We start from the raw sequence: 25,956 nt of genomic DNA on the forward strand, positions 1-25,956 counted from the left end.
AACTAACCGGTGACACATGGCCTCTGCTGCTGCCTTGTCTGAGGAGAGGAGTGGTGTATTCTGGGCTTGTGGTGCGAGGCAGAGAAAAGGAGCTTCTGATGTAGAAAGCTCTAGGGTCAGCAAAAATTCATGTCACACAGGAGTGGTGGAAAGGGATGCGGAAGGAATTTTACAGTCTCCCCCTGCCACCTTCCCTCTGCATTCAGGCACATACTCAGCATCTCAGAGATTAGGGTGTTCTTTGTTTAGACACAACAATGAGCTATGTTGAAGTTTTAATGGACTTGGGGCAGGGGTTGGAGGAGATAGAACATACTAAAGAACATACTGAAGCACACTGAGACAAGCTGGGAGAGAGACGTGTCTGAAAGCCAGCAGCCCTGCAGGGAGTTAGATGAGAGGAAAGGTGGCAGGGTGGCAGAGGGGGGTAGAGGAGAAGGTTATAGCAACATGGATACCATCTGCAGGGAGTGTGTTCAGATGGAAGAGGTGGGTGGAGGGGGCACAGGACAGCTCACAAGACATGGAGGTGGGGTGGGGTTAAAGAACAGAAAAGAGTAATGCTTACTTTGGAAAGTCGCTTGTGAGACTAGCATGCATCAGGAGAAGAACAAAGAAATCAGAAACTAAAAAACTGCAAGATACAACAGCTGAAAGAACCCTTTTTTTTTTAAACAGTCAGTTTCAGATCACAGACATTTCATATGGCAGCAGCGAAAGTAAGAGAAAGCAAGCGCTCCGTGTCAAGAAGAAAGGATGAGAGAAGAGGAGAACACAATGACAACAAAAGCAACAGGCGTCTGACACCACAAGGACTGGGGAGCACTGTGAGCAGTGAGTGTATGGGAAAACGGATGAGAGGTGAGAGAGCCATTACCGCCAACTACCACACTCCTTATCACTTCACAACAATAAGATTTTCAGAGGAGGAAAGTACTAAATATATCACCCAATATTCTCATGTTCATGTTTTGCTTGAGATGTACGCCGAGTTACCCACAGTCAAAGCTCCTGTCCTTCACTCCACTACCTTACTCTTCAATTCAGATTCTGATGAGCGAGAAGCGAGACTACAGCCTCTTGACCTGCCTACTACCCTCTGTCAGAACGAGCCTTACAGAGTTGAGATAGCTGCAGTTAATGACTGGCTGAGTGCTGCGATGGAGTGGGCTGACTGACTGAGTGCCCTGCCTGTGATTACAATGCTGCTCTGATAGGACCAGATGGATCCAGGGGATGGAGGGAGGGAGAGAGGGATGGAGGGAGAGAGGGATGGAGGGAGAGAGGGAGAAAGGGAGGGAGGGAGGGAGGGAGGGGAAAAGGGAGGGAGGGAAAGAGGGAGGGAGGGAAGGAAAGAGGGAGGGAGGTAATAAGGGAAGAATACGGTGAACCTGTGGTATAAGCATCTTTCCTGATGATGATGATGATGATGATGGGTCCTTATCCACAATTGATGTGCTGAGGGTCTCGTTACTCAGTCTATGATTGGCCAATTGTACGAGAGTGACAGTTAGATCTGACCTATAGTTTGAGGATGGGAGTTGGACATTACCCTATCAGAGTCATAGCAGCGATTATCAGAAGTACATTGTACCACTGTCAATTGGGGCTACATGAGGATGGCATGTTTGATCCAGTATGGTGTGCCGATGCGGAGGTATGATGGGGGTAAAATCACTATGGAATGGAAAATAAAAGCTGATAAAACCATGCCATTTCACAAGATATCACTATATCTCACTCCTTCTCGTTGACTATTTCTTACAGAACATGTTTTATGGAATGCAGGAAGACAATAAGACTTTACTGGCAACATTTGGAGGTTATCAAGACATTATGTCAGGGGTAAACAGTAAAAATGAAAAGAATCTTATCACAAAACATAACTACTCCCCCTGTATCACCTCAGTGATCACCAAATAAATGTTGATTTCAGATTGTATTGGAAGTGGTGTTCAGGGATGATACAAATGTCTTGCTGAACTGAAGTGATAGGCCAGGCTGACATTATTTATTTGTGAGTTATGAATGCACTGTATGATGAACAAGTCATTTTGAAAACGGCACTGTTGGCAGTACTATTTGAGACTATGACCTGTACTGTACTGTCTTGTAGTGTGATTGGTGGAAGAGGACTATGCCCCTGTACTGTGCTGTAGTGTAATTGGTGGAAGAGGACTATGATCCTGTACTGTGCTGTAGTGCGATTGGTGGAAAGAGGACAATGATCTTGTACTGTAGTGTGGGTGGTGGGAAGAAGAGGGCCCTGAGACAGAGACGGCCCACCTGCGCAGTGAAGCTCACCTTGGAGTTCTTGCCTCCGCTGCGGGCGGAGTGCAGAGAGTAGGTTCGCTGGACCACTTGCTCGGGGGTGGAGGGGGACTTATCAGAGGAGTGGTCCGAGTGGCCCTTCTCCACCATATTCTCACCAGGCTCCAGGCTCTGGGGCGTGGGCGAGCGCGAGCGTTTAGGACGCAGGACGGGCGAGCAAGCAGGCGTGCTCCTGTTCGAGTTACTGGCAGTGCTGGGGGTGAGAAAGAGAGAGAGAGGGAGTATTAATTCTACTTCTCTAAACTCTTTCATCACATCATGAAACAACATATTCTGCACTGTTTGAAAATGTAGGGACGGAGCAAAACCCATTAAAAAACAATGTCACACATTACATGAATAACACAGGAGTAACTAATAGTACCACTCTACAGTTCATTTAAAACACCTTATCTAAGTGTACGCCATTTTTTTGTTACACTTATTTTACCAGGTAAGTTAAGTTGACTGAGAACACATTCTCATTTACAGCAACAACCTGTGGAATAGTTATATGGGAGAAGAAGGGGGATGAATGAGCCAATTTGAAGCTGGGGGTGATTAGGTGACCGTGATGGTATGAGGGCCAGATTGGGAATTTAGCCTGGACACCGGGGTTAACACCCCTACTCTTATGATAGGTGCCATGGGATCTTTACTGACCACAGAAAGTCAGGTCAGCCGTTTAACGTCCCATCCAAAAGACTGCACCCTACACAGGGCAATATCCCCAATGACTGCCCTGTCCCCAATCACTGTGCCTCCTACTGGCCCTCTAACTTCCAGCAGCATCTGGTCTCCCATCAAGGGACCAACCAGGACGAACCCAGCTTAGCTTCAGAGGCAAGCCAGCAATGGGATGCAGGGTGGTATGCTGCTGGCTAAATGTTAATGATGCTAATGTGTTGCCGTCCCACAGGCAATGCTAGGCCTACTAGTGTACCATGTAAAGACTGAGACGTATGTTCCCATTCATCCCCGGAGTGAGTATTCAGGTTACATCACAGCAAATAGGCTTGAAAGCTACCCACTAACACAGTTAATAACAACAGCAGCTAGCCTACATAACCCATAGATCAATAACCACAACAACAGCAGCTAGCCTACATAACCCACAGACCAACAACAACAACAGCAGCAGCTAGTGTACATAACCCACAGACCAACAACAACAACAGCAGCAGCTAGTGTACATAACCCACAGACCAACAACAACAACAGCAGCAGCTAAGGTACATAACCCACAGACCAACAACAACAACAGCAGCAGCAGCAAGCACCAGAAAAAATAGCATGGTCAAAAACAGATGGCATACTCTACATGAGTCATGAGGAGTAGTGAAAACCATGAGTAAGATAATGGATGTAATATCCCACTGCTGTATCTTTAAAGAGCCAGGAGAAACCCTCACCCGGGGTGCACGTGTAAATACACACTGAAAAATTATACTTGGAAAATAATTTGACTTAATCTACCTGACATTGACATTTAAACCTTTATTGGATAGCTTTTCTGCCATCTCATTTTCATGCTTAAAAATCCTAATGATGTAGGTGCTGTTTTCAATCTCTTCAGACTGAACAAGTTATCGACACCATAGAAAGATGAGCTATAGACAAAATAAGGCTTTTCTAACGATTCTGGACAGATGAGAACAAGTCCATGAGCAGACCCTCAGAGTAACAGGGACAGTTAAGTACCATGGTTATTATAATGTTTTTGATATTCAGTTGAGTTATGGTGCAATTGTCAATCTGAACACAAGCTGAAAATATGACCAGAGAACACTGTAGCAGGGGACAGGAGGAACGGTGCCAGCCCCTCCCTCCCTCCCTCCATCCATCTTTCTATATCTACTGGTCTACTCCCTCTTCCTCCATCTCCAGCCTTCCCAAAGTCAAACTCTCCTGGCCATTGTATACTGCCAACATTACAGATGCTCAAGACAGACAGATTGGATAGAGGTAGAGAAACATGTAGCGCTAATAGGAGAGGAGTGGAGTGGAGAGGAGGATAGGAGAGGAGTGAAGGAGAGGCGAGGAAGTGAGGAGGAGAGGAAAGGAGGAGAGAAGTAGAAGAGTGGAGCGAGGGACGCTTCCCTTCCCGAACCACAGGCCAACCTGTTTATTAGGTCCTGTCTCTGAGACCAGCCTGCAAAGACAACGTCCCAAATGACACCCTATTCCCTTTATAATACACTGCTTTTGGTCAACGCTAGTGAACTGGGTAGTGAACTAGGTGGGGAACTGGGTAGTGAACTAGGTGGGGAACTGGGTAGTGAACTGGGTGGGGAACTGGGTAGTGAACTGGGTAGTGAACTAGGTGGGGAACTGGATAGTGAACTGGGTGGATAACTAGGTGGGGAACTGGGTGGTTAACTGGGTGGTGCTGTAGGTAGTGAACTGGGTGGGGAACTGGGTGGTTAACTGGGTGGTGCTGTAGGTAGTGAACTGGGTGGTTAACTGGGTGGTGCTGTAGGTAGTGAACTGGGTGGGGAACTGGGTGGTTAACTGGGTGGTGCTGTAGGTAGTGAACTGGGTGGTTAACTGGGTGGTGCTGTAGGTAGTGAACTGGGTGGGGAACTGGGTGGTTAACTGGGTGGTTAACTGGGTGGTGCTGTAGGTAGTGAACTGGGTGGGGAACTGGGTGGTGCTGTAGGTAGTGAACTGGGTGGGGAACTGGGTGGTGCTGTAGGTAGTGAACTGGGTGGGGAACTGGGTGGTTAACTGGGTGGTGCTGTAGGTAGTGAACTGGGTGGTTAACTGGGTGGTGCTGTAGGTAGTGAACTGGGTGGGGAACTGGGTGGTTAACTGGGTGGTTAACTGGGTGGTGCTGTAGGTAGTGAACTGGGTGGGGAACTGGGTGGTGCTGTAGGTAGTGAACTGGGTGGGGAACTGGGTGGGGAACTGGCTAAATCCTAACTGTCAGTGATCTCTGTGGCTGTGCTCTGCAGTACCAAGAGCTGATCTCTCATCTAACTAATGGGATGGATGGATCATCAGCTCTGATAGAGTACATTTTGGTTACAAACAAATTATGTGGTGTTGTTATTTGATAAGCAAAATTGTGTTTGTATTTGCACAAATGTACTGCAGGTTTCTGGAGAACTGACTGTATGCACACGTACCTACTGCATAATACTTCAACATACAAGACAACGATGATTCAGAATATGTTTGAGCATTTGTGAGAATAGGCCTATGTACCTGTATAAGAAAATGTGTGTGTAACGGTATACAGTTGAAGTTGGAAATTAACGGTATACAGTTGAAGTCGAGTCATTAAAACTCATTTTTCAACCACTCCACAAATTTCTTGTTAACAAACTATAGTTTTGGAAAGTCGGATAGGACATCTTCTTTGTGCATGACACAAGTAATTTTTCCAACAATTGTTTACACTGTATCACAATTCCAGTGGTTCAGAAGTTTACATACACTAAGTTGACAGTGCCTTTAAACAGCTTGGAAAATTCCAGAAAATTATGTCATGGCTTTAGAAGCTTCTGATGGGCTAATTGATATAATTTGAGTCAATTGGAGGTGTACCTGTGGATGTATTTCAAGGCCTACCTTCAAAGTCAGTGCCTCTTTGCTCGATATCATGGGAAAATCAAAAGAAATCCGCCAAGACCTCAGAAAAAAATATGTAGACCTCCACAAGTCTGCTTCATCCTTGGGAGAATTTCCAAATGCCTGAAGGTACCACATTCATCTGTATGAACAATAGTACGCAAGTATAAACACGCAGCCGTCATACCACTCAGGAAGGAGACACGTTCTTTCTCCTAGAGATGAACGTACTTTGGTGCGAAAAGTTTAAATCAATTCCAGAACAGCAGCAAAGGACCTTGTGAAGATGCTGGAGGAAACAGGTACAAAAGTATCTATATCCACATTAAAACGAGTCCTATATCAACATAACCTGAAAGGTCGCTCAGCAAGGAAGAAGCCACTGCTCCAAAACTGCCATAAAAAAGACTGCATCTGCACATGGGGACAAAGATCATACTTTTTGGAAAAATGTCCTCTGGTCTGATGAAACAAAAATAGAACTGTTTGGCCATAATTACCATTGTTATGTTTGGAGGAAAAAGGGGGAGGCTTGGAAGCCGAAGAACACCATCCCAACCGTGAAGCACGGGGGTGGCAGCATCATGTTGTGGGGGTGCATTGCTGCAGGAGTGACTGATGCACTTCACAAAATAGATGGCATCATGAGGAAGACAAATTATGGGGATATATTGAAGCAACATCTCAAGACATAAGTCAGGAAGTTAAAGCTTGGTCGCAAATGGGTCTTCCAAATGGACAATGACCCCAAGCATACTTCCAAAGTTGTGGAAAAATAGCTTAAGGACAACAAAGTCAAGGTATTGGAGTGGCCATCACTAAACCCGGACCTCAATCCTATTGAAAATTTGTGGGCAGAACTGAAAAGGTGTGTGCGAGCAAGGAGGCCTACAAACCTGATTCATTTACACCAGCTCTGTCAGGAGGAAGGGCCAAAATTCACCCAACTTATTGTGGGATGCTTGTGGAAGGCTAACCGAAACGTTTGACCCAAGTTAAACAATTTAAAAGCAATGCTACCAAACACTAATTGAGTATGTAAACTTCTGACCCACTGGGAATGTGATGAAAGAAATAAAAGCTGAAATAAATCGTTCTCTCTACTATTATTCTGACATTTCACATTCTTAAAATAAAGTGGTGATCCTAATTGACCTAAAACAGGGAATTTTTACTAGGATTAACCTGTTGGGGCTAGGGGGCAGTATTGAGAATTTTGAAAAAAATATGTGCCCATTTTTAACTGCCACCTACACCAACTCAGAAGCTAGGATATGCATATTATTACCAGATTTGGATAGAAAACACTCAGAATTTTCTAAAAATGGTGTCTGTAAGTATAACAAAACTCATATGGCAGGCAAAAACCTGAGAAAACCTGAGAGAAAAAAAGAATTTTGTGGCTGTACTATGTTTTTGTTGTCATTGTTTAATAGATACCACAGTGAGAAAGGATTCATTTCGCAACTCATACGGCTTCCACTAGATGTCAGCGATCTTTATAAAGTTGTTTGAAGCGTCTATGATGAACAGAGATCGAATTAGAATGCAGGGAAGTTGACCTCCCTGGGATGTCGTCACTTCCATTATTGCCTGCACCTGTGCAATCATGTGACGCGAGACACTTTTCAAAAATGTTTTTCTAGACACAGGAGAGGTCGGGTTGAAACATTACTGATGTTTCACGTTAAAAATGGCTCTAAAGATTGATGCTAAACAACGTTTGACATGTTTGAACGAACATAAATAGATTATATTTTTAACTTTTCGCCGTGACTTCCCACCCCCCCCGCGCTACTTTTTAGTAGCCACCGAAGCGCTAACAACTTGGAGTTATTTGGACATCAATTATGAACTTTGTCAAAAGAAACCACATTTGTAGTGGACCTGGGATTCCTGGAAGTGCCAATGGATGAAGATAATCAAAGGTAAGGGATTATTGACGATAGTATTATTGATATTAGCTGGTTACAAGATGATGCTAACCTATATAGCCTAGCCTATTGTTCTTAGCACAGCACCCGGTTTATTGCAACTTGTGATTTCCCAGTAAAGTTATTTTGAAATCTGGCAATACAGTAGCATTTACGAAATGTTAAAGTATAATTATTTGAATGACAATATTATAATTTACCAATGTTTTCGAATAGTAATTTTGTAAATTGTAACGTTGTTCACCGGAAGCATTTCAGAGAAGAAAAAAATCTGAATTTCACCGCCTTAAAGCCTCTTTGAAAATCGAACAATGTGGTTAGATTAAGGAGATGTTTATCTTTTAAATGGTGTAAAATAGTTGATTGTTTGAGAAATTGAAATTATTAGATTTTTGATGTTTTGAATTTCCAGCCTTGCTAGCAATCCCGTCTCGGGGTTCATTGCTAACCCGTAGCCCCAACAGGTTAAATGTCAGGAATTGTGAAAAACTGAGTTTAAATATACTTGGCTAAGGTCTATGTAACCTTCCGACTTCAACTGTATGTCAATGTATGCATGTAAAAGTGCACAGGATATGAGTGTACAGGAAATGTCTTACAAGCGGCCCTCATAATATGTAGTGTTGTGGTATCAGTGAATAATGCAATGAGCTGGTACAAAGCAGAGGACACTGCTATTTCTCCTGCGTGTGAATCACTGTCTGAACCCATTGACTGTCTGTCTGAGATACACACACACACACACACAAGTATAGACATACGCACCCACAGGACGCATATGCACCTGGATGCACATTGACGCAGACACACACACAGAACAGTTCTCATATGCCAGTGGGCTGTGTGAGCTGCATCATCTTTCATGTCACATCCTGGCTCAGTTACTAACGATCTCACGCTCACCTGACTTTCATCAGATCCACAGAAGCAGACAGAGTTAAGATCAGAGCTGAGCACACAGGACACACCGTACTACACCTACCCAGTCAGATATCTGCCAGTCATCATCACCATTAACTGTGGGTTTATAACCCCATTATGGCCAGTCTCACTCCATAAGTGTAATGGCTCTGACTGACCACAGGGTCATGATGATCACAGGCCCTAACATCACCTGCTGTCAGCTCTGTTCTCTGTCTCCTGATTGGATAGAAGCCTATGCACCTGTATTTCAAAACATTCATTATCAACCTAAACCGACTAATATTGCATGCCAAGAGCCTAAATGCATTGAATGTGCGTCTGAAAAATTTTCAGAACAGTGCTGCAAGTTATCATGAGCATTCAGAGTTGGATCACACATCCCTCAACATGATAAAGGCTGCGTCTCCATGGAAACCAACATCACTGCTTTTCGTCAGGGAGGAATTCTCGGCAGTGCTCTCCTCTTGAGATAAACCAAAACAATGGGAACATGGATAAATCCTCTACATATGAATGGAGGTTTGATCAGCTCACTCCCAGTAATGCTTGTCTTTGCTTATTAGACAAGACCAGGTACACATGCTGCTAACATGTAAAGTCAGACAAGAGAGCCTTAGCCAAATTTGTCACATGCTTCGTTTACAACAGGTGTAGACTAACAGCGAAACGCTTACTTTCCCAACCATGCAGAATCTTTTAAAATAATAACATGAGGAATAAGTACATATGCTACAATGGGTTACTCTATGAACCAAACGTAACATGTGTGACAGGCCATTACACATTACTGTCAAGTAAATTGTCTCCCGTTTGTTCAGCATGAGAGGACAGATGCATGGGCAGTAAGAATGGCATCCTACTGCAGAACAATAGGGACAGCTGTTTCTGGATGTTAGCCTATACCTGAAGCTGACCCAGAACAATAGGGACAGCCGTTTCTGGATGTTAGCCTATACCTGAAGCTGACCCAGAACAATAGGGACAGCTGTTTCTGGATGTTAGCCTATACCTGAAGCTGACCCAGAACAATAGGGACAGCTGTTTCTGGATGTTAGCCTATACCTGAAGCTGACCCAGAACAATAGGGACAGCTGTTTCTGGATGTTAGCCTATACCTGAAGCTGACCCAGAACAATAGGGACAGCCGTTTCTGGATGTTAGCCTATACCTGAAGCTGACCCAGAACAATAGGGACAGCCGTTTCTGGATGTTAGCCTATACCTGAAGCTGACCCAGAACAATAGGGACAGCTGTTTCTGGATGTTAGCCTATACCTGAAGCTGACCCAGAACAATAGGGACAGCTGTTTCTGGATGTTAGCCTATACCTGAAGCTGACCCAGAACAATAGGGACAGCCGTTTCTGGATGTTAGCCTATACCTGAAGCTGACCCAGAACAATAACACAAAACATTAAAGTAGCTGCACCATTTGTTTATTATGACTCGTAAGAGAAAAATGATGTGGTTGTCATGACTAGTGAGAGACAATGCATGGTGGATTGTGGGTAAACAGCTAAAAAGCCTATCTGGCTTCTAGCCCCCACAAAAAAGCGCAACAAAGCACCGTCTATATGAATATTGCTATAGCAACTGTGACTAGAGAGAATTTATTTAAATATTCATAATATGCTTCTATATATAATCTACTGGGCAGAGCCAGATCTTCTGTTGAGCTTGGCCTTTTAACTGGAAGTAAGGCATTTGGAGAGGGAGGGAGAGACAACACTGTCATGGCTGACTTTGATTGAGGACTGAGTAGAACTGGGTAACCTGCACCTTTTCCCCTGCTACATTAGTATAATACTCAATCTTCCATCTAATAACATCATTTGCATACAGTTTTGAAGCCTGGCCTCACAGCCATACAATACTTATTTCTGAGCCCCTCCAAGACGTATGATACCTACTAATGGTCTAATTACTTTACATTTACATTTACATACTTTAGACAGAAAGTAGGGAGGTTGGTCGGGGAGGATGTATGAGTCTTTACTGCGACCGTCTAGCAATCCAAAGGTTGCATGCTCGAGTCGAGTCAGAGACAACTGTAGCATTTTAACTCTTCCCCTAAACCTAATTCTAACCTTAACCCATTTGACCTAACCTGCTGCATAATTTGTCTAACCTTTGTCGTTAGTTCACCTAACCACCAACAGAAATTCTGCCCATAATTCTCCTTTGTTGTTACGATGCAACAAGCAAACTGGCCTCAGAGAAAGACATATAATACTATACGTTCTCAAAGATGTATAATATGTTACTTCAAGCAATTCGTATGCTGCTGTACAACCGGGTAAGACGTATGTTACTGTACATCCTCTAATTTGTATGATAATTTTACATTATGAATGTATCCTAAAGTAATGTAATATATCATACTAAACGTACGTACCAAATCCTACAAATTGCCCTGAGACCAGGTTGTGTGTGTAGCTACAGCAGGTCCCTAAGGCAGGGAAGCAGCTGGGCTCATCTGCATTACAGCACCATAAACAATCAGTCCTGACTGTATTGTATGTAAGATAAGGTTGATAAGAACACGGACTGTACATACTGCAGCAGAACGACAAAACAATGCACTTGGACTGCACATGGAACACAAATAGACCAAATATAGATCACACAAGCAAATGATGGTCAAAGAAAGAACACTGAGCAATAAGATACAGGTTGAAAAGCATCATAATGAGATTGGTACTCTACACATGCCCAGTGAGAAAAGCAAATCCGGAGACACTTTGTTGCTGTCTTTTTGTAATGCGCTCTAAATCTCTGGGCTCAGGCTATCCAAACGAGAAGGGCAACGCTTCGCTTTGCTTCACAATGCACAGAGTTCCGGGCTGTTCCGAGGGGCCTTGTTCTCACTGACGCTTTTGCTGACCCTGGAAAATACCCATCTGACAATGGACCTTGTGCTTCACCATGCTAAAAGTGCAGGGGTGGACCGAGCTCAACGGCAAAACACACGCACGCACACAAATCATGCATGACACAGCTTCAAACAGCACATACACACAACTAATACTAGCCTACACTTTCACACACCACACTCAAACATCACATAAATACACCCATGCAATAAACTCCATACAATAAACACACTACCCCCCCCCCCCAACTACCCACACACACGTTAAATCCGCTTGGGCCACAGAACTACAAGGCCACCATATCCAAGCCGATCAATGGTCTCAAGTCCTCACCAGTCAATCATAGGCACAACAGCATCCTTTACATTGTTCACAAACATCCAGCTTCCGTTGGTTGCTGTGACGCACTCAAAAACCTCCATATCCTCATATAGAGAAAGGAGCAGCAAGGAGCTGTTCATCCAAGGCTCATCTGAGTGCTCCTTCTCCTCCTCTCTCCCCGGGAGAGAACAGAACAGAAGAGAGAGAAGAGAAGAGCCCTGGGAGATTTCCTTCAGCAGGCTTAGGGGTCTGATCTCCTCCTGCCAGCGTGATCTCTTAATAACAAGCTAGATTACGTCCCTGTGACAACACCTGCCAAACGGGACAAGAGGATCGCTGGGCTGTTGACTGACACTCCCCTTCCACCCCCTTCATCTGCATATACAGCATTGGAATGCAGCACAAGTGTGTCTGTCTTTCTGCATGCAGACAGGCAGGCTGCTCTCTCCCTCCCCACTAACCTGGTAGCCATGTAGACCCAGCGCCGATGCGATCAGCCCCCTTTCAAGCCAAGGCTTCATTCAACCAGAGGGAGCCACGGATGGGGGGAAGGAGGAGGGACAGGAGGATGAGGGGAAGGGGGGAGGAAGGGTTCTGGAGCATGCCAGGCAGATGAGAGGAAGCAGAGAGGAGAGCACAGAGTGTTCCTTTTGGAGAGTGTACTGAGGCTAGTCCACAGCCTATTTCTATCTCTCTGTGTCTATCTAAGGCTGCTCCCTCCCTCCCTTTTTCACTCAGAGACTCCCCTCTCTCCTGTTCCCTGTGTGTTTGTCAGCTCTTCCTCTTGACTGGTGCGCCCTGTTGCCCATGCATTTGTCAGCGCTTCCTCTTGACTGGTGCGCCTGCTATGTCTGTATCCAAGCAAGGGTGTTCTCAACTCTCGCAATCACTAGTTTTATCCAATATTCACAGGCACACACAGGCTGATAGAGTAGAAGAGGGGTGAGAGGGACAGTGGCAGAGTGAGGGAGGGAACGTGACAATGGCAGAGAGAGTGAGGGAGGGAGAGTGACAATGGCAGAGAGTGTGAGGGAGGGAACGTGACAATGGCAGAGAGAGTGAGGGAGGGAACGTGACAATGGCAGAGAGAGTGAGGGAGGGAACGTGACAATGGCAGAGAGAGTGAGGGAGGGAACGTGACAGTGGCAGAGAGAGTGAGGGAGGGAACGTGACAGTGGCAGAGAGAGTATGAGGGCGGGAGAGTGACAGTGGCAGAGAGAGTATGAGGGCGGGAGAGTGAGAGTGGCAGAGAGAGTATGAGGGCGGGAGAGTGAGAGTGGCAGAGAGAGTATGAGGGCGGGAGAGTGAGAGTGGCAGAGAGAGTATGAGGGCGGGAGAGTGACAGTGGCAGAGAGAGTATGAGGGCGGGAGAGTGACAGTGGCAGAGAGAGTATGAGGAAGGACCTGTGGAACGGTCGTTAAGACACTAACAGCTTACAGACGGTAGGCAATTAAGGTCACAGTTCTGAAAACTTAGGACACTAAAGAGGCCTTTCTACTGACTCTGAAAAACACCAAAAGAAAGATGCCCAGGGTCCCTGCTCATCTGCGTGAACGTGCCTTAGGCATGCTGCAAGGAGGCATGAGGACTGCAGATGTGGCCAGGGCAATAAATGACAATGTCTGTACTGTGAGACGCCTAAGACAGCGCTACAGGGAGACAGGGTGGACAGCTGATCATCCTCGCAGTGGCAGACCATGTGTAACAACACCTGCACAGGATTGGTACATCCGAACATCACACCTGCGGGACAGGTACAGGATGGCAACAACAACTGCCTGAGTTACACCAGGAACGCACAATCCCTCCATCAGTGCTCAGGCTGTCTGCAATAGGCTGAGAGAGGCAGGACTGAGGGCTTGTAGGCCTGTTGTAATGCAGGTCCTCACCAGACATCACTGGCAACAACGTCGCCTATGGGCACAAACTCACCGTTGCTGGACCAGACAGGACTGGCAAAAAGTGCTCTTCACTGACGAGTCGCGGTTTTGTCTCATTAGGGGTGATGGTCGGATTCGCATTTATCGTCAAAGGAATGAGCGTTACACCAAGGCCTGTACTCTGGAGCAGGATCGATTTGGAGATGGAAGGTGCGTCATGGTCTGGGGCGGTGTGTCACAGCATCATCAGACAAAGTGTTACGGATACAGGTATCCTCTGTGTGTTTCTTTTCTCTCCTTCTCCCCTCACAGGTGACAATCATCATTCACCAATCAGTCATCAATCAGTCCCCAAACAGAAGACACCTGCTCCTCTTCCCTCACCCAATCACAGCCCCTTTCCCTTGGTTTAAAAACCCAGTCAGTTGTTTTCTCCCCAGATCAATCTCTTTGTGTTCAACCTCTCTCTGTAACACATTCTCTTTCAATCTCGCTCGCTGTGTCCCCAGCTCTCTCTTTCTATATTGAACAAACTTTTGTTTTACAACACTATATGTCACATTTGTCCGGTTATCCTGTGAGTTTTGTTATAGTGTTTTTCTGTTTGTTTGGTGGGAAAAGGGTGTAACAAGACAAGTCGCCCATGGGCATACACTACCCGTAGGTAAACCTTGTTTAACCTGTTAGGGCTAGGGGGCAGTATTGACACGGCCGGATAAAAAACGTACCTGATTTAATCTGGTTACTACTCCTGCCCAGTAACTAGAATATGCATATAATTATTGGCTTTGGATAGAAAACACCCTAAAGTTTCTAAAACTGTTTGAATGGTGTCTGTGAGTATAACAGAACTCATATGGCAGGCAAAAACCTGAGAAGATTCCTTACAGGAAGTGCCCTCTCTGACAAGATCTTGTTCTTCTTGTCTCTGTTTATTGAAGACTGAGGATCTTTGCTGTAACGTGACACTTCCTACGGCTCCCATAGGCTCTCAGAGCCCGGGAAAAAGCTGAATGATATCGAGGCAGCCCCAGGCTGAAAAGCATTATCGCGTTTGGATAGTGGCCGGTCAGAGTACTCTGAGACTCAGGCTCGTGCACGAGGGCACGAGATGTTTTTATTTTCTCTCTCTTTGTACGTATACACGCTTTCCCGGTCGAAATATTATCGCTTTTTTATGAGAAAAATGGCCTAAAAATTGATTTTAAACAGTGGTTGACATGCTTCGAAGTACGGTAATGGAATATTTAGAATTTTTTTGTCACGAAATGCGCCGTGCTCGTCACCCTTATTTACCCTTTCGGATAGTGTCTTGAACGCACGAACAAAACGCCGCTATTTGGATATAACAATGGATTATTTGGGACCAAACCAACATTTGTTATTGAAGTAGAAGTCCTGGGAGTGCATTCTGACGAAGAACAGCAAAGGTAATAACATTTTTCTTATAGTAAATCTGACTTTGGTGAGTGCTAAACTTGCTGGGTGTCTAAATAGCTAGCCCTGTGATGCCGGGCTATCTACTGAGAATATTGCAAAATGTGCTTTCACCGAAAAGCTATTTTAAAATCGGACATAGCGAGTGCATAGAGGAGTTCTGTATCTATAATTCTTAAAATAATTGTTATGTTTTTTGTGAACGTTTATCGTGAGTAATTTAGTAAATTCACCGGCAGTGTTCGGTGGGAATGCTAGTCACATGCTAGTCACATGCTAATGTAAAAAGCTGGTTTTTGATATAAATATAAACTTGATTGAACAAAACATGCATGTATTTTATAACATAATGTCCTAGGGTTGTCATCTGATGAAGATCATCAAAGGTTAGTGCTGCATTTAGCTGTGGTTTGGGTTTATGTGACATTATATGCTAGCTTGAAAAATGGGTGTCTGATTATTTCTGGCTGGGTACTCTGCTGACATAATCTAATGTTTTGCTTTCGTTGTAAAGCCTTTTTGAAATCGGACAGTGTGGTTAGATTAACGAGAGTCTTGTCTTTAAAATGGTGTAAAATAGTCCTAAGTTTTTGCATTTGAGGTATTTGAATATCGCGCCACGGGATTACGCTGGCTGTTGAGTAGGTGGGACGCAAGCGTCCCACCTAGCCCAGAGAGGCTAAATACACTAGTTAGAACTGGGCGGACCACCCACTGTATTTTATTGGTTAGTGAGCTAGCTGTTGTTGAAGCAGGTAGACTAGCTTAGGGGTGTTTTGAATTATTGTTTCTTTCCTTGGGTCCAGCTCAGTCCCTTTTCTCACACCCCTTTACCGTGTGTTTAAAAAGGAACATTTAGAGTTTGACGGTAACTTTCAGTTGTCTGTGGTTTTCGGTTCTCACTGTTCCTTTTCACTATTATACTTTGCATGAGTTATGTTACGGGTCTCATTTCCATCCACCCTAGACTGCAGGGTCAAAGGGATGCGTAACACTGAGCTTGTTGTCATTGCAGGCAATCTCAATGCTGTGTGTTACAGGGAAGACCTCCTCCTCCCTCATGTGGTACCCTTCCTGCAGGCTCATCCTGACATGACCCTCCAGCATGACAATGCCACCAGCCATACTGCTCGTTCTGTGCGTGATTTCCTGCAAGACAGGAATGTCAGTGTCCTGCCATGGCCAGCGAAGAGCCTGGATCTCAATCCCATTGAGCACGTCTGGGACCTATTGGATCGGAGGGTGAGGGCTAGGGCCATTCCCCCCCAGAAATGTCCGGGAACTTGCAGGTGCCTTGGTGGAAGAGTGGGGTAACATCTCACAGCAAAAACTGGCAAATCTGGTGCAGTCCATGAGGAGATGCACTGCAGTACTTAATGCAGCTGGTGGCCACACTGTTACTTTTGATTTTGACCCCCCCTTTGTTCAGGGACACATTATTCCATTTCTTTTAGTCTCATGTCTGTGGAACATGTTCAGTTGATGTCTCAGCTGTTGAATCTTATGTTCATACAAATATTTACACATGTTAAGTTTGCTGAAAATAAACGCAGTTGACAGTGAGAGGACGTTTCTTTTTTTGCTGAGTTTACAAACCAAGGTAAGAACTAGGCCATTTCTAATTGTGAAATGTGTTTACATCAACAGGCAATACAAGCATCTCTTTCTATTCCCGTATGCGTCTAATTTACAAGGTGTGACGTATACGGAACAAAAATACAAATGCAACAATTTCAACGACTTTACTGAGTTAAAGTTCACTTAAGGAAATCAGTCAATTGGAGAGGACGATCAGCTGTCCGTCCTGTCTACCTGTAAATTCATTAGGACCTAATCTATGAATTTCACATGATTGGGCAGGGGCGTAGCCATGGGAGGGCCTGGGGGGGCATAGGCCCACCCAGTTAGGAGCCAGGCCCAGCCAATAATAATTTGTTTTTCCCCACAAGACAGAAATACTCAGTTTCATCAGCTGTCTGGGTGGCTGGTCTCAGACGATCCTACAGGTGAAGAAGCCAGATGTGGAAGTCCTGGACTGGCGTGGTTACACGTGGTCTGCGGTTGTGAGGCCGGTTGGACATACTGGCAAATTCTCTAAAACAACGGAGCGGCTTATGGTAGAGAAATTAACATTCAACAGATCTGGTGGACATTCCTGCAGTAATCATGCCAATTGCATGCTCCCTCAACTTGAGACATCTGTGGCGTTGTGACAAAACCGACATTTTAGAGTGGCCTTTTATTGTCCCCAGCACAAGCTTCTTGATATGCCACACCTGTCAGGTGGATGGATTATCTTGGCAAAGGAGAAATGCTCCCTAACAGTGATGTAAACAAATTTGTGCACAACATTTTTGAAAAACAAGCTTTTTGTGCATACAGAAAATGTCTGGGATATTTTATTTTAGCTCATGAAACATGGGACCAACACTTCACATTTTCACGTTTTGATTTTGTTCAGTATAATTTTTCTATTAACATTTTAATCTCACAACATACAGTGGATTCAATATTTATAGTTGATTTATTTATAGTTGCCTCCAGCACCACCAATAGCTGGTGTAATGAAAATAGGAAACAATGAAATACTTGAGATATTACACTGGCGTATGGATCATAAATCTCATAGTCCAACTCCTACAGACCTTAAGCCATATGTCAAATCTGCACTTCAAAGACATTCGCATTTACACTTTTGTCATTAGTCATTCTGCTGCAGTGAAAAATGCTTGCTTGAGTTATTTTCACTCACCTTTGCATTTGAAGTTACCACTTTAAATACTGTCATCCTCATGACTCGCTAAGAAACTGTAGTTTTAAGTTGGCAACAAGGTAATTTATCAGCCAATGCCACTTCAGTAGGCTACATAGGCCTACCTAGCTTCACATAGGCTAGGTTTACACAGGCAGCCAAATTCTGATATTTTTCCACTAATTGGTATTTTGACCAATCACAGATCTTTTCACAGCAGATATTTTTCAGAGATGATCTGATTAGTGAAAAAAAAACATCAGATTGGGGTTCCTGTGTAAACACGGCCATAATTAATAACTAATTTACACAAATTAATATTACCCTTCATCAGGCTTTAGCTCCTTGCTGCCTCCGCAGGACTGGACTTGAGTGGTTCCATCAAGATAGAGAGCATCTAAAAATACCACTGGCAAAGTTGTGATTTATACTTTTTTTCAAAGCCTATTAAGGATGTGTATGCTGCCTGGATACACCATATCACTAAGTTCATCAGGTTGAGTGGAAAACTTCACCCAGGTTCGCCCAAAAAGGCCTTATCCAAGGGGGTGGAACTCTTTGTTCAAAGTTGGGTCACTCACATAGCTTAAATGCTGATGTAAAATGGATTAAACACCTAACCTTCTCATGCTCTTAAATTTGAAAGCTGCATATATCAAAAGACCCATTTGTCAACTTTGTATAGTACATACAGTAAGTAGTACATAGTACAGCATCAGACATACTGCAATGATACGCACAATATTTGTGCCTTATGATTTAGCCTCAGTTTCATGTAAAGAAAACACCCCAACAAAAGCCTGAGGTCTGGTGCTGGAAATAATTGACCCTGTGGGTGCTCTGGCTAGTGCTGTGGGACAAAAGACTCGTACCCAGCCCACAGCCCAGTCTCTCCCTGCCTGGATAAGCCTGCCTGGCCTCACATCAAAACTAACCTACTTTTTTTTGCTCTCATTGTTGTGCACCCAGGGGAGACCCAGATGGCCCAACTGACCAACACTGAGAGAAACACTAAGGCATGACTGGGTAGTGTATTGGGTCCATAGGAGTAGCTAGATGGCTAAATGGCTTGTTCTGCCCCAGGCCTGGTTTACTACTAGTGCCACACGGGTCAGTATTGCGTTCTTTTAGACGCTGTTCCAATGACCGCCCAATGTTGAGAGCCTCTGTTCTGTCTTTCTGGGCCAAAGGACTGTTTACACCGTCACCATAGGCAACCCCAATGCGGCATTGCATAACTGCATCAGAAGTGTCTGTCTCAGCCGGCGTTATTTGTCCATGTGGTTACCAAGGCGACAAGCGATTTGTGTGTGTTGCCACCACTCTTGAAGTGGGAGACCAGAGAAAGACAGTGAGAGAGAGAAACAGAGAGGGGGTGGGGTTGGGGAGAATGGACCACCTCACAATCAGATATTTATCCTGTCAATGGGTGTTGGGACATATTAGGATAGCACTCACACACTAGGTTATCTACTGGCATGGCGTTTTAAAGTGCACTTCGCTGAAAGCAGTGTTGCACAAGCTCTAATCTGAGAGCATCATCCTCTGAGCATGGATCCATGTGCTTTCCTCACGTTAGAAATTTGTCACTTCTCCCCCTTACACTCAGCAGACAGGACACAGAGAAGATATTTAGTGAGTCCTGCTGAGACAATTCAGCAAAACTGTAGTGTGTGTGTGTGTGTGTGTGTGTGTGTGTGTGTGTGTGTGTGTGTGTGTGTGTGAATACAAGCCACAGTCTGATAGTGTTTTACACTAGACTATAAGTTAGATATGTATCACAGTGAAACTACCACTGTACATCCATCCCTGCCCTGCTTTGAGAGCCACTTGGGGACAGAAAGACAGCGTGCTTGGGACTGCAGGGAGTTGTGGGGGCAGGGTCACTGAGGGGTGACAGAGGGAGAGGAAACAGGCTGCCAACAGGACAAAGCCCTCCACAGGACACACGGCATGGCACCAACCGCCAACGGGACAGGGACAGGGCCATCTGTGGAGGACGTGGCAGAAGCACTGGGCATGGGAGTGGTGAGAGGGTTGATTTTGACATGCAGGACTGACTGACTGACTGGGAGAGAGGGGTATTTCTTTATTATTTGGGCCCCAACTTACTGCTGTACCCCTAGAAATCTGACCACTATAGGGAACCACTGTGATCAAGTCAATACTTCATGCACCTGTACACCCAGCTACTGTATTACAGAATGACTAGTCTGAGATTAAGGATTTTATCTAGAAAGAATCATACGAATACATCGAAATAACCTGATATGGATGAAACACAATTAACTATTTGAAATGCTGTAAATCTTTGAAAATGATAATAAAAACATTGAAAAGAGAAACACAATGATTTAATACAAGGGTAATTAAATTCAAATGTTGTGCTTTACAAAAACATGCAGAGTGGGGTTAGAAACGGAGAAATGTCCATTCTGCCTTTATCAACAGGCCTATGACAAATCAAAACCTGACCTATTATTTTTATCTGGGAGAGAGAATGTTTATATTCCAACTGCTCCGTAATCACCAGGTGCTCAAAGGTCTCTCTCTCATGTATGGAGGTAATATATGAAATTCAGGGAATGGGTTCTTTACTATGCTTTTTAAAAAGCTTAATGGAAAAAAACTTTAATGTTCAATCAACGCTCATTGAAAAAACAAGCGTACAGATGGAACCCTTCAGCGTGCACTTTCATTAGCTAGCCACCCGTCAGGCAGGAACGGCAGGGACGGATGCTGTGGACTGTACGCCTGGCTGCTCCTAAATAACACGGCTCACGGTCCATTAATGACGAGGTGCAGGCTTCTGTGTGAGTACAGGAGGAGTGTTAACACTGTAGACTAAATGCTCTCAGCTTCTGTTAACACTCAACTGCCCCGGCCTGGCTCCATACTATTCATCATTACAACAGGCTTGTTCAATAACCATTCAGCCTATATAAAGAAGAGCCGCTGCCTTTGGGTCAGTGTCCCCTGCTTTCTGATATATCTGTTTTCCTCGCACAGTAGTATTGGAAAGCTTGGATAGAAACTTGTGAGAATATGATGCAGAAATGGCACTTCATTTTCACAGGCTGTGTCTTAGCCAGAATCCACCTCCACTTGAATGAGAATCCAATAATCCAATAATAACAATCCAATAATAACCCAAAGCTGAGATAGACAGTCATCACCATCCCTTCTCCTCACACATAATCAACAGATATGGGCTGCACGATCCCCTTGCCAATGCCAGCAATCAAACACACAAGAGTATGTTGAAGCAAAATATGGCCAGCTAGTTATATGACTGTTGTTTTGCAGGTTTGTATTGATTATGATAGGATGCTAGGTGCATCTCTGAACACTTTAGAGCTCGTTTCATTTGACTATAAATAGATAAAAGGAAGCTTAGAACCTAAAACATATCAACCTGTGTCAGATTATATTGCATTGTATTGCTAGTCTATGGTGCTTGTCTATGTCACATACTGTACATTAACAGCATCATGTTACTACATTATCCGTGCACTGATAATGTTATGTATTACATCAGGGTGCTGGATATACAGGGAAAGCAGGGGTTTTTATGGATCTAAAAGGGGCTTAGGTGGTGGGGGGCATGGCAATGGACATGGTTGGCTGTTGGCGCGGCCGACTTTTAGAGAACATTTTAGAGGCCCCCATCGTGAATTTAAGCCAATTTCCTGCAATTCTACAAAAATGTTCATAGACATTTTTGCAGTTTTAAAGGTCAGTTCCTGCAATTCTACACATTTTGCCATGGAGCTGAGAGAAAATGTTGCACTTTTAAAGCTATTTTCCTACATATTCTATGCCTTCAGTCATGGCTAATGCGGTGTTATTTTGCTCAAACCTAATAACAAAATCAATACGGCTAAATTCTTTATTTTAGGAATTTTCTATTCTCCCAGACCGTCTAGATTTTACTTTGGTGATTGTTAGCTCTCAAAGATTTTATTATAAAAAAAATATATCGCTACATTATCTTTTCCACATACTTTACATTTGGTTTTAGTCGTTAAAGTTTACACTAAAAACTTTTTTACATCCCGAAAATTAACTGTTTGGCAGAAATATCCCTGGAAAGCTCTGACCGCGCAGGAGGAAAGCTTATAAAGAATTGGAGATGACAACAGGCCGCTTGGAGAGAATATGGTGAATACACAGATAGAGAGAGAGAGACAGAGAGAGTGAGAGATATTAACAGTCATCACCTACAGTGAGATGAACCTGGAGAAGAGTCCCTTAAGCAAGCTGGCCCTGTGGCTCTGTTCAAACACAAACAGACCTCACAGAGCCCCAGGACAGCACCACAACTAGACCCAACCAAATCATGTCAAAACAAAAAGAGAATTACTTGACACATTGGAATGTATGAACAAGAAAACTAGAACGCTATTTGGCCCTAAACAGAGAGTAGGTATAAATTGAGCTGCACTTCCTAACCTCCTGCCAAATGTATGTTCATATTAGAGACACATTTACCTCAGATTACACAGTCCCACAAAAAACAAATCCAATTTTGATGAACTCCACAGTGTGCCATCACAGCCGCAAGATTTGTGACCTGTTGCCACAAGAAAAGGGCAACCAGTGAAGAACAAACACCATTGTAAATACAACCCACATTTATGTTGATTTATTTTCCCTTTTGTAGTTTAACCATTTGCACATCGGTACAACACTGTATATTGTAATGAACATGATGGGAGACAGAGAGTTGGTTTCAAGCGCAGGGCACAGCAGGTGTTTATTGTAAAGGACCACAGGAGGAGGCAGGTAGCTGGGTCCAGGGGCAGGCAGAAGGTCATACACAGGAGGAGGCATGTAGCTGGGTCCAGGGGCAGGCAGAAGGTCATACACAGGAGGAGGCATGTAGCTAGGTCCAGGGGCAGGCAGAAGGTCATACACAGGAGGAGGCAGGTAGCTGGGTCCAGGGGCAGGCAGAAGGTCATACACAGGAGGAGGCAGGTAGCTGGGCCCAGGGGCAGGCAGAAGGTCATACACAGGAGTCCAAAAAGGCAACAGTACAGGCAGGGAAAAGGCTTGTAACGTCTTCCGGGAGATCAGGCAATAGGTTGATAACAGGAAATACAATAGGCTAAAGTACAGACAGGGAATAGGCAAAAGGCGCCATTAGTGAGGCAGGCAAAAACGATCATACACGGGAGGATTAAATTACAGGAAAACCAGAGCTCAGAAAAGAAGTTTCAAAAACAAACAATACCTCACAATGATGGGGTGCAAAGAACTGAACTAAATAGTGTGTGATAATGACATACAGGTGTGTGAACAGGTGATCAGAATTCAGGTGATTGGGATGTGGAGAGTGAGCTGCGTTCAGGGGATCTATGTGTTTGAGAGTGTGAGTTGGAAGCAGACGTTACATATATAGCCATGATATGACATTTGAAATGTCTCTATTCCTTTGGAACTCTTGTGAGTGTAATGTTTACTGTTTATTTATGATTGTTTATTTCACTTTTGTTTATTATCTATTTCACTTGCTTTGGCAATGTAAAAATATGTTTCCCATGCCAATAAAGTCTCTGAATTGAATTGAGAGAGAGACAGTAGGAACAGCTAGGCTCCAGTCCAGGGAGAACAATTGTGTGTCTCACTCAGAGAGAGACAGAAAGAGAGAGACAGAAAGAGCGAGAGAGAGACAAAATTTTGTTCTGAAATCTGGCAAACCCAGGCCACTTTGCAGTTGTTCTTTTCATGGCAAGTGGAAAGAGAGTGTGTAAGTGTGTGTCTGTGTATGTGTTAAGGGATAGGGGAAATTGTCTAGCGTTTTGTCATGTGTTGGATGCTTCCATTGGAATCCTTCCGAATAATACAAATTCAGCTTGCCACATAACAGTTACCATGGCACTGGCCTTACTGAATAATACAGAGACATTTCATTTATAAGGGCCTTTCTTCATCCCTTACGGCTTTTAATTATGCATCCCCATCTTGGTGCAGCCCGGGTTGGGGAGCCTCCATTGTTATGTCACTGAAAATAACCCTGCAGAACATGTCCCTGTAGGAAGGCAAGGCAGCGCTGTATAATAGATTAATGTTGTGTGTGTGTGTGTGTGTGTGTGTGTGTGTGGTGTGTGTGTGTGTGTGTGTGTGTGTACAGACAAACACTGCAGTCCGCTCTGAGTGCGAGTGTTTGGTCCACTGTAAAGGAACTGCCTTTACAGTATCAGCCACCAGTAGGCTAACAGTCAGATACGTGCAGTGTGAGTTCCATCCCCTGGTTCCCCTGGTTAGGGTTAGGTTGTTGTTTGGTAGAGCAAACAAAGAGACAGACACGCACGCAGGAAGGCAGGAGAGAGAAGCTATGAGCAGCAGACTAAGACGTGATTGTGGGCTTTGTTCCAAGCTGAATATCGTGCGGATAGACCGACATTTCAAGTCTGTCCATGCACTTAAGCCTGCTACTATAGAATGGAAGCGTGCTATGCAATCTAGCCGGCGTTCAACTGAGAGACAGCAGCCCGAATCATGGCAGTGTATGCAGCCTAACAACGGTGTTGCACCGCGGCTGGAGCCCTGGGAGAACCCTGGGTATTTGCAGTGTGTTGAAAGTGAGTTGTCTGTGGATCAGCAGCTGTGGGACGAGAGTGAGCAGGCGGCGGCGACTGCGCCGGTGCAGTCAACCAGTCAGATCGGTGGTGAACCATGCTCGGAACCGAGGGAGCAAGGCTGCGTCGTGGCGACTTCCACGGAGAGCGAGAGTGATGAAGGCGGCGGTGTGTCGTCCAGAATTGAAGGTTGGAGGAATGGAATTTTGACTGAATATGAACACTTTGCTATGGGTAAAAACCCTTCAGTTAAACGAATTGACAATAGTCGCACCAGTCTATCCCGAGTACGGCAATTCCTCCGCTATATGTCAGAGGGCAAGGCCGATGAAGGACTGTGTTCTCTGGATAACTACAGATGTGTGTCTGAGTGGTATGGTCAATGTGAAGACCGTTGTTTGGCACCATCCACGTTAAAAATGTACCGATCCGATGTTCGAAGTTTCTTGAATTATCTTATTCAGTTCCGGCCAAAAGGTCTGCAGGCTAAAGCCAGTAGAATTCGAAAGGTGTTACTCTGCTTGGCAAAGATGGACAGGGATTTGCGGCAGAGCCAGGCAACACACAGGGCAAAATTCCGCAAACGCTGCAGGGAAGAGGTGCTCAGCGCTGTGGAGTTAAGCCGGTTTGTTGAGCTAAGTAATCAAGCTATTCCTTCGGTTCTCTGTAGGCTGGAGGTCCGAGCCACCTGCGCTGATAGACGTAGGTTTGCGGCTCTCATGTCCAGCCGGTTGGCCATCTTTAATGGCACTCGACAATCCCCAGTCACCATCTTCAGTGAGAGGGATTTTACTGAAGTAACCCCGGAAAGTGGAGGTTATCAGATGTGCATTTCAAGCCACAAAACGAACTATAGCTTCGGCGAGTGCAGAGTTGTTCTATCTGAGCAGGAATACACTTGGTTTAAACGATTCCATCAGATCAGGCCTAATCTGAGTGGAATCACCTCAGACACAGAACTCTTCTTTTTCACGTCCTGCGGTCAACCGTACGGCAATCTCTGTGAGTATGTGGGCCAGATATTTGAAGAGTTTGGCATTGGAAGTAAAGTCACCTTCGGTACAATTCGACAAAGCATTGCTACATTGAACTTTAATCAAGGCTCGGTTACAGACTGGGGAACTGTGGCTGACCATATGTGTCATTCTCTGGAAACGCAGGCACGGTACTACCGGTACCATAATTTGCCTCGTAACGCCAGCCGAGCGCGGTCACTAATTGAGGGACAAATCAACCCATGATTCACTGATAAATAAAGAACATTTATTTGAAACTCACCCATGTCTTTGTGTGTCATTTGGTCACGGTTGAGAATGTATGGAGGCCTGAGGGTCTGAAATACCAGGGTGTTATGGGGTACCAGGTGCACTGA

At 44.6% G+C, this 25,956-nt stretch overlaps 1 protein-coding gene across 4 annotated transcripts in view; it reads right to left on the reverse strand.

Moving 5' to 3' along the window:
• The window catches only part of LOC106612972 (protein Aster-B), an 81,019-nt gene that overhangs the window by 19,303 nt on the left and 35,760 nt on the right, over nt 1–25,956 (reverse strand). For all 4 annotated transcript variants that reach the window (XM_082956361.1, XM_082956362.1, XM_082956360.1 and 1 more), the window contains exon 4: nt 2,305–2,524. In XM_082956361.1, coding sequence (XP_082812487.1) covers nt 2,305–2,524 — 220 coding nt within the window. The remainder of the gene's footprint in view (nt 1–2,304; nt 2,525–25,956) is intronic.

This window comes from Salmo salar, chromosome 09 (assembly GCF_965601325.2).
Source record: "Salmo salar chromosome 09, fSalSal1, whole genome shotgun sequence".
Classification (NCBI taxonomy): Eukaryota; Metazoa; Chordata; class Actinopteri; order Salmoniformes; family Salmonidae; genus Salmo; species Salmo salar.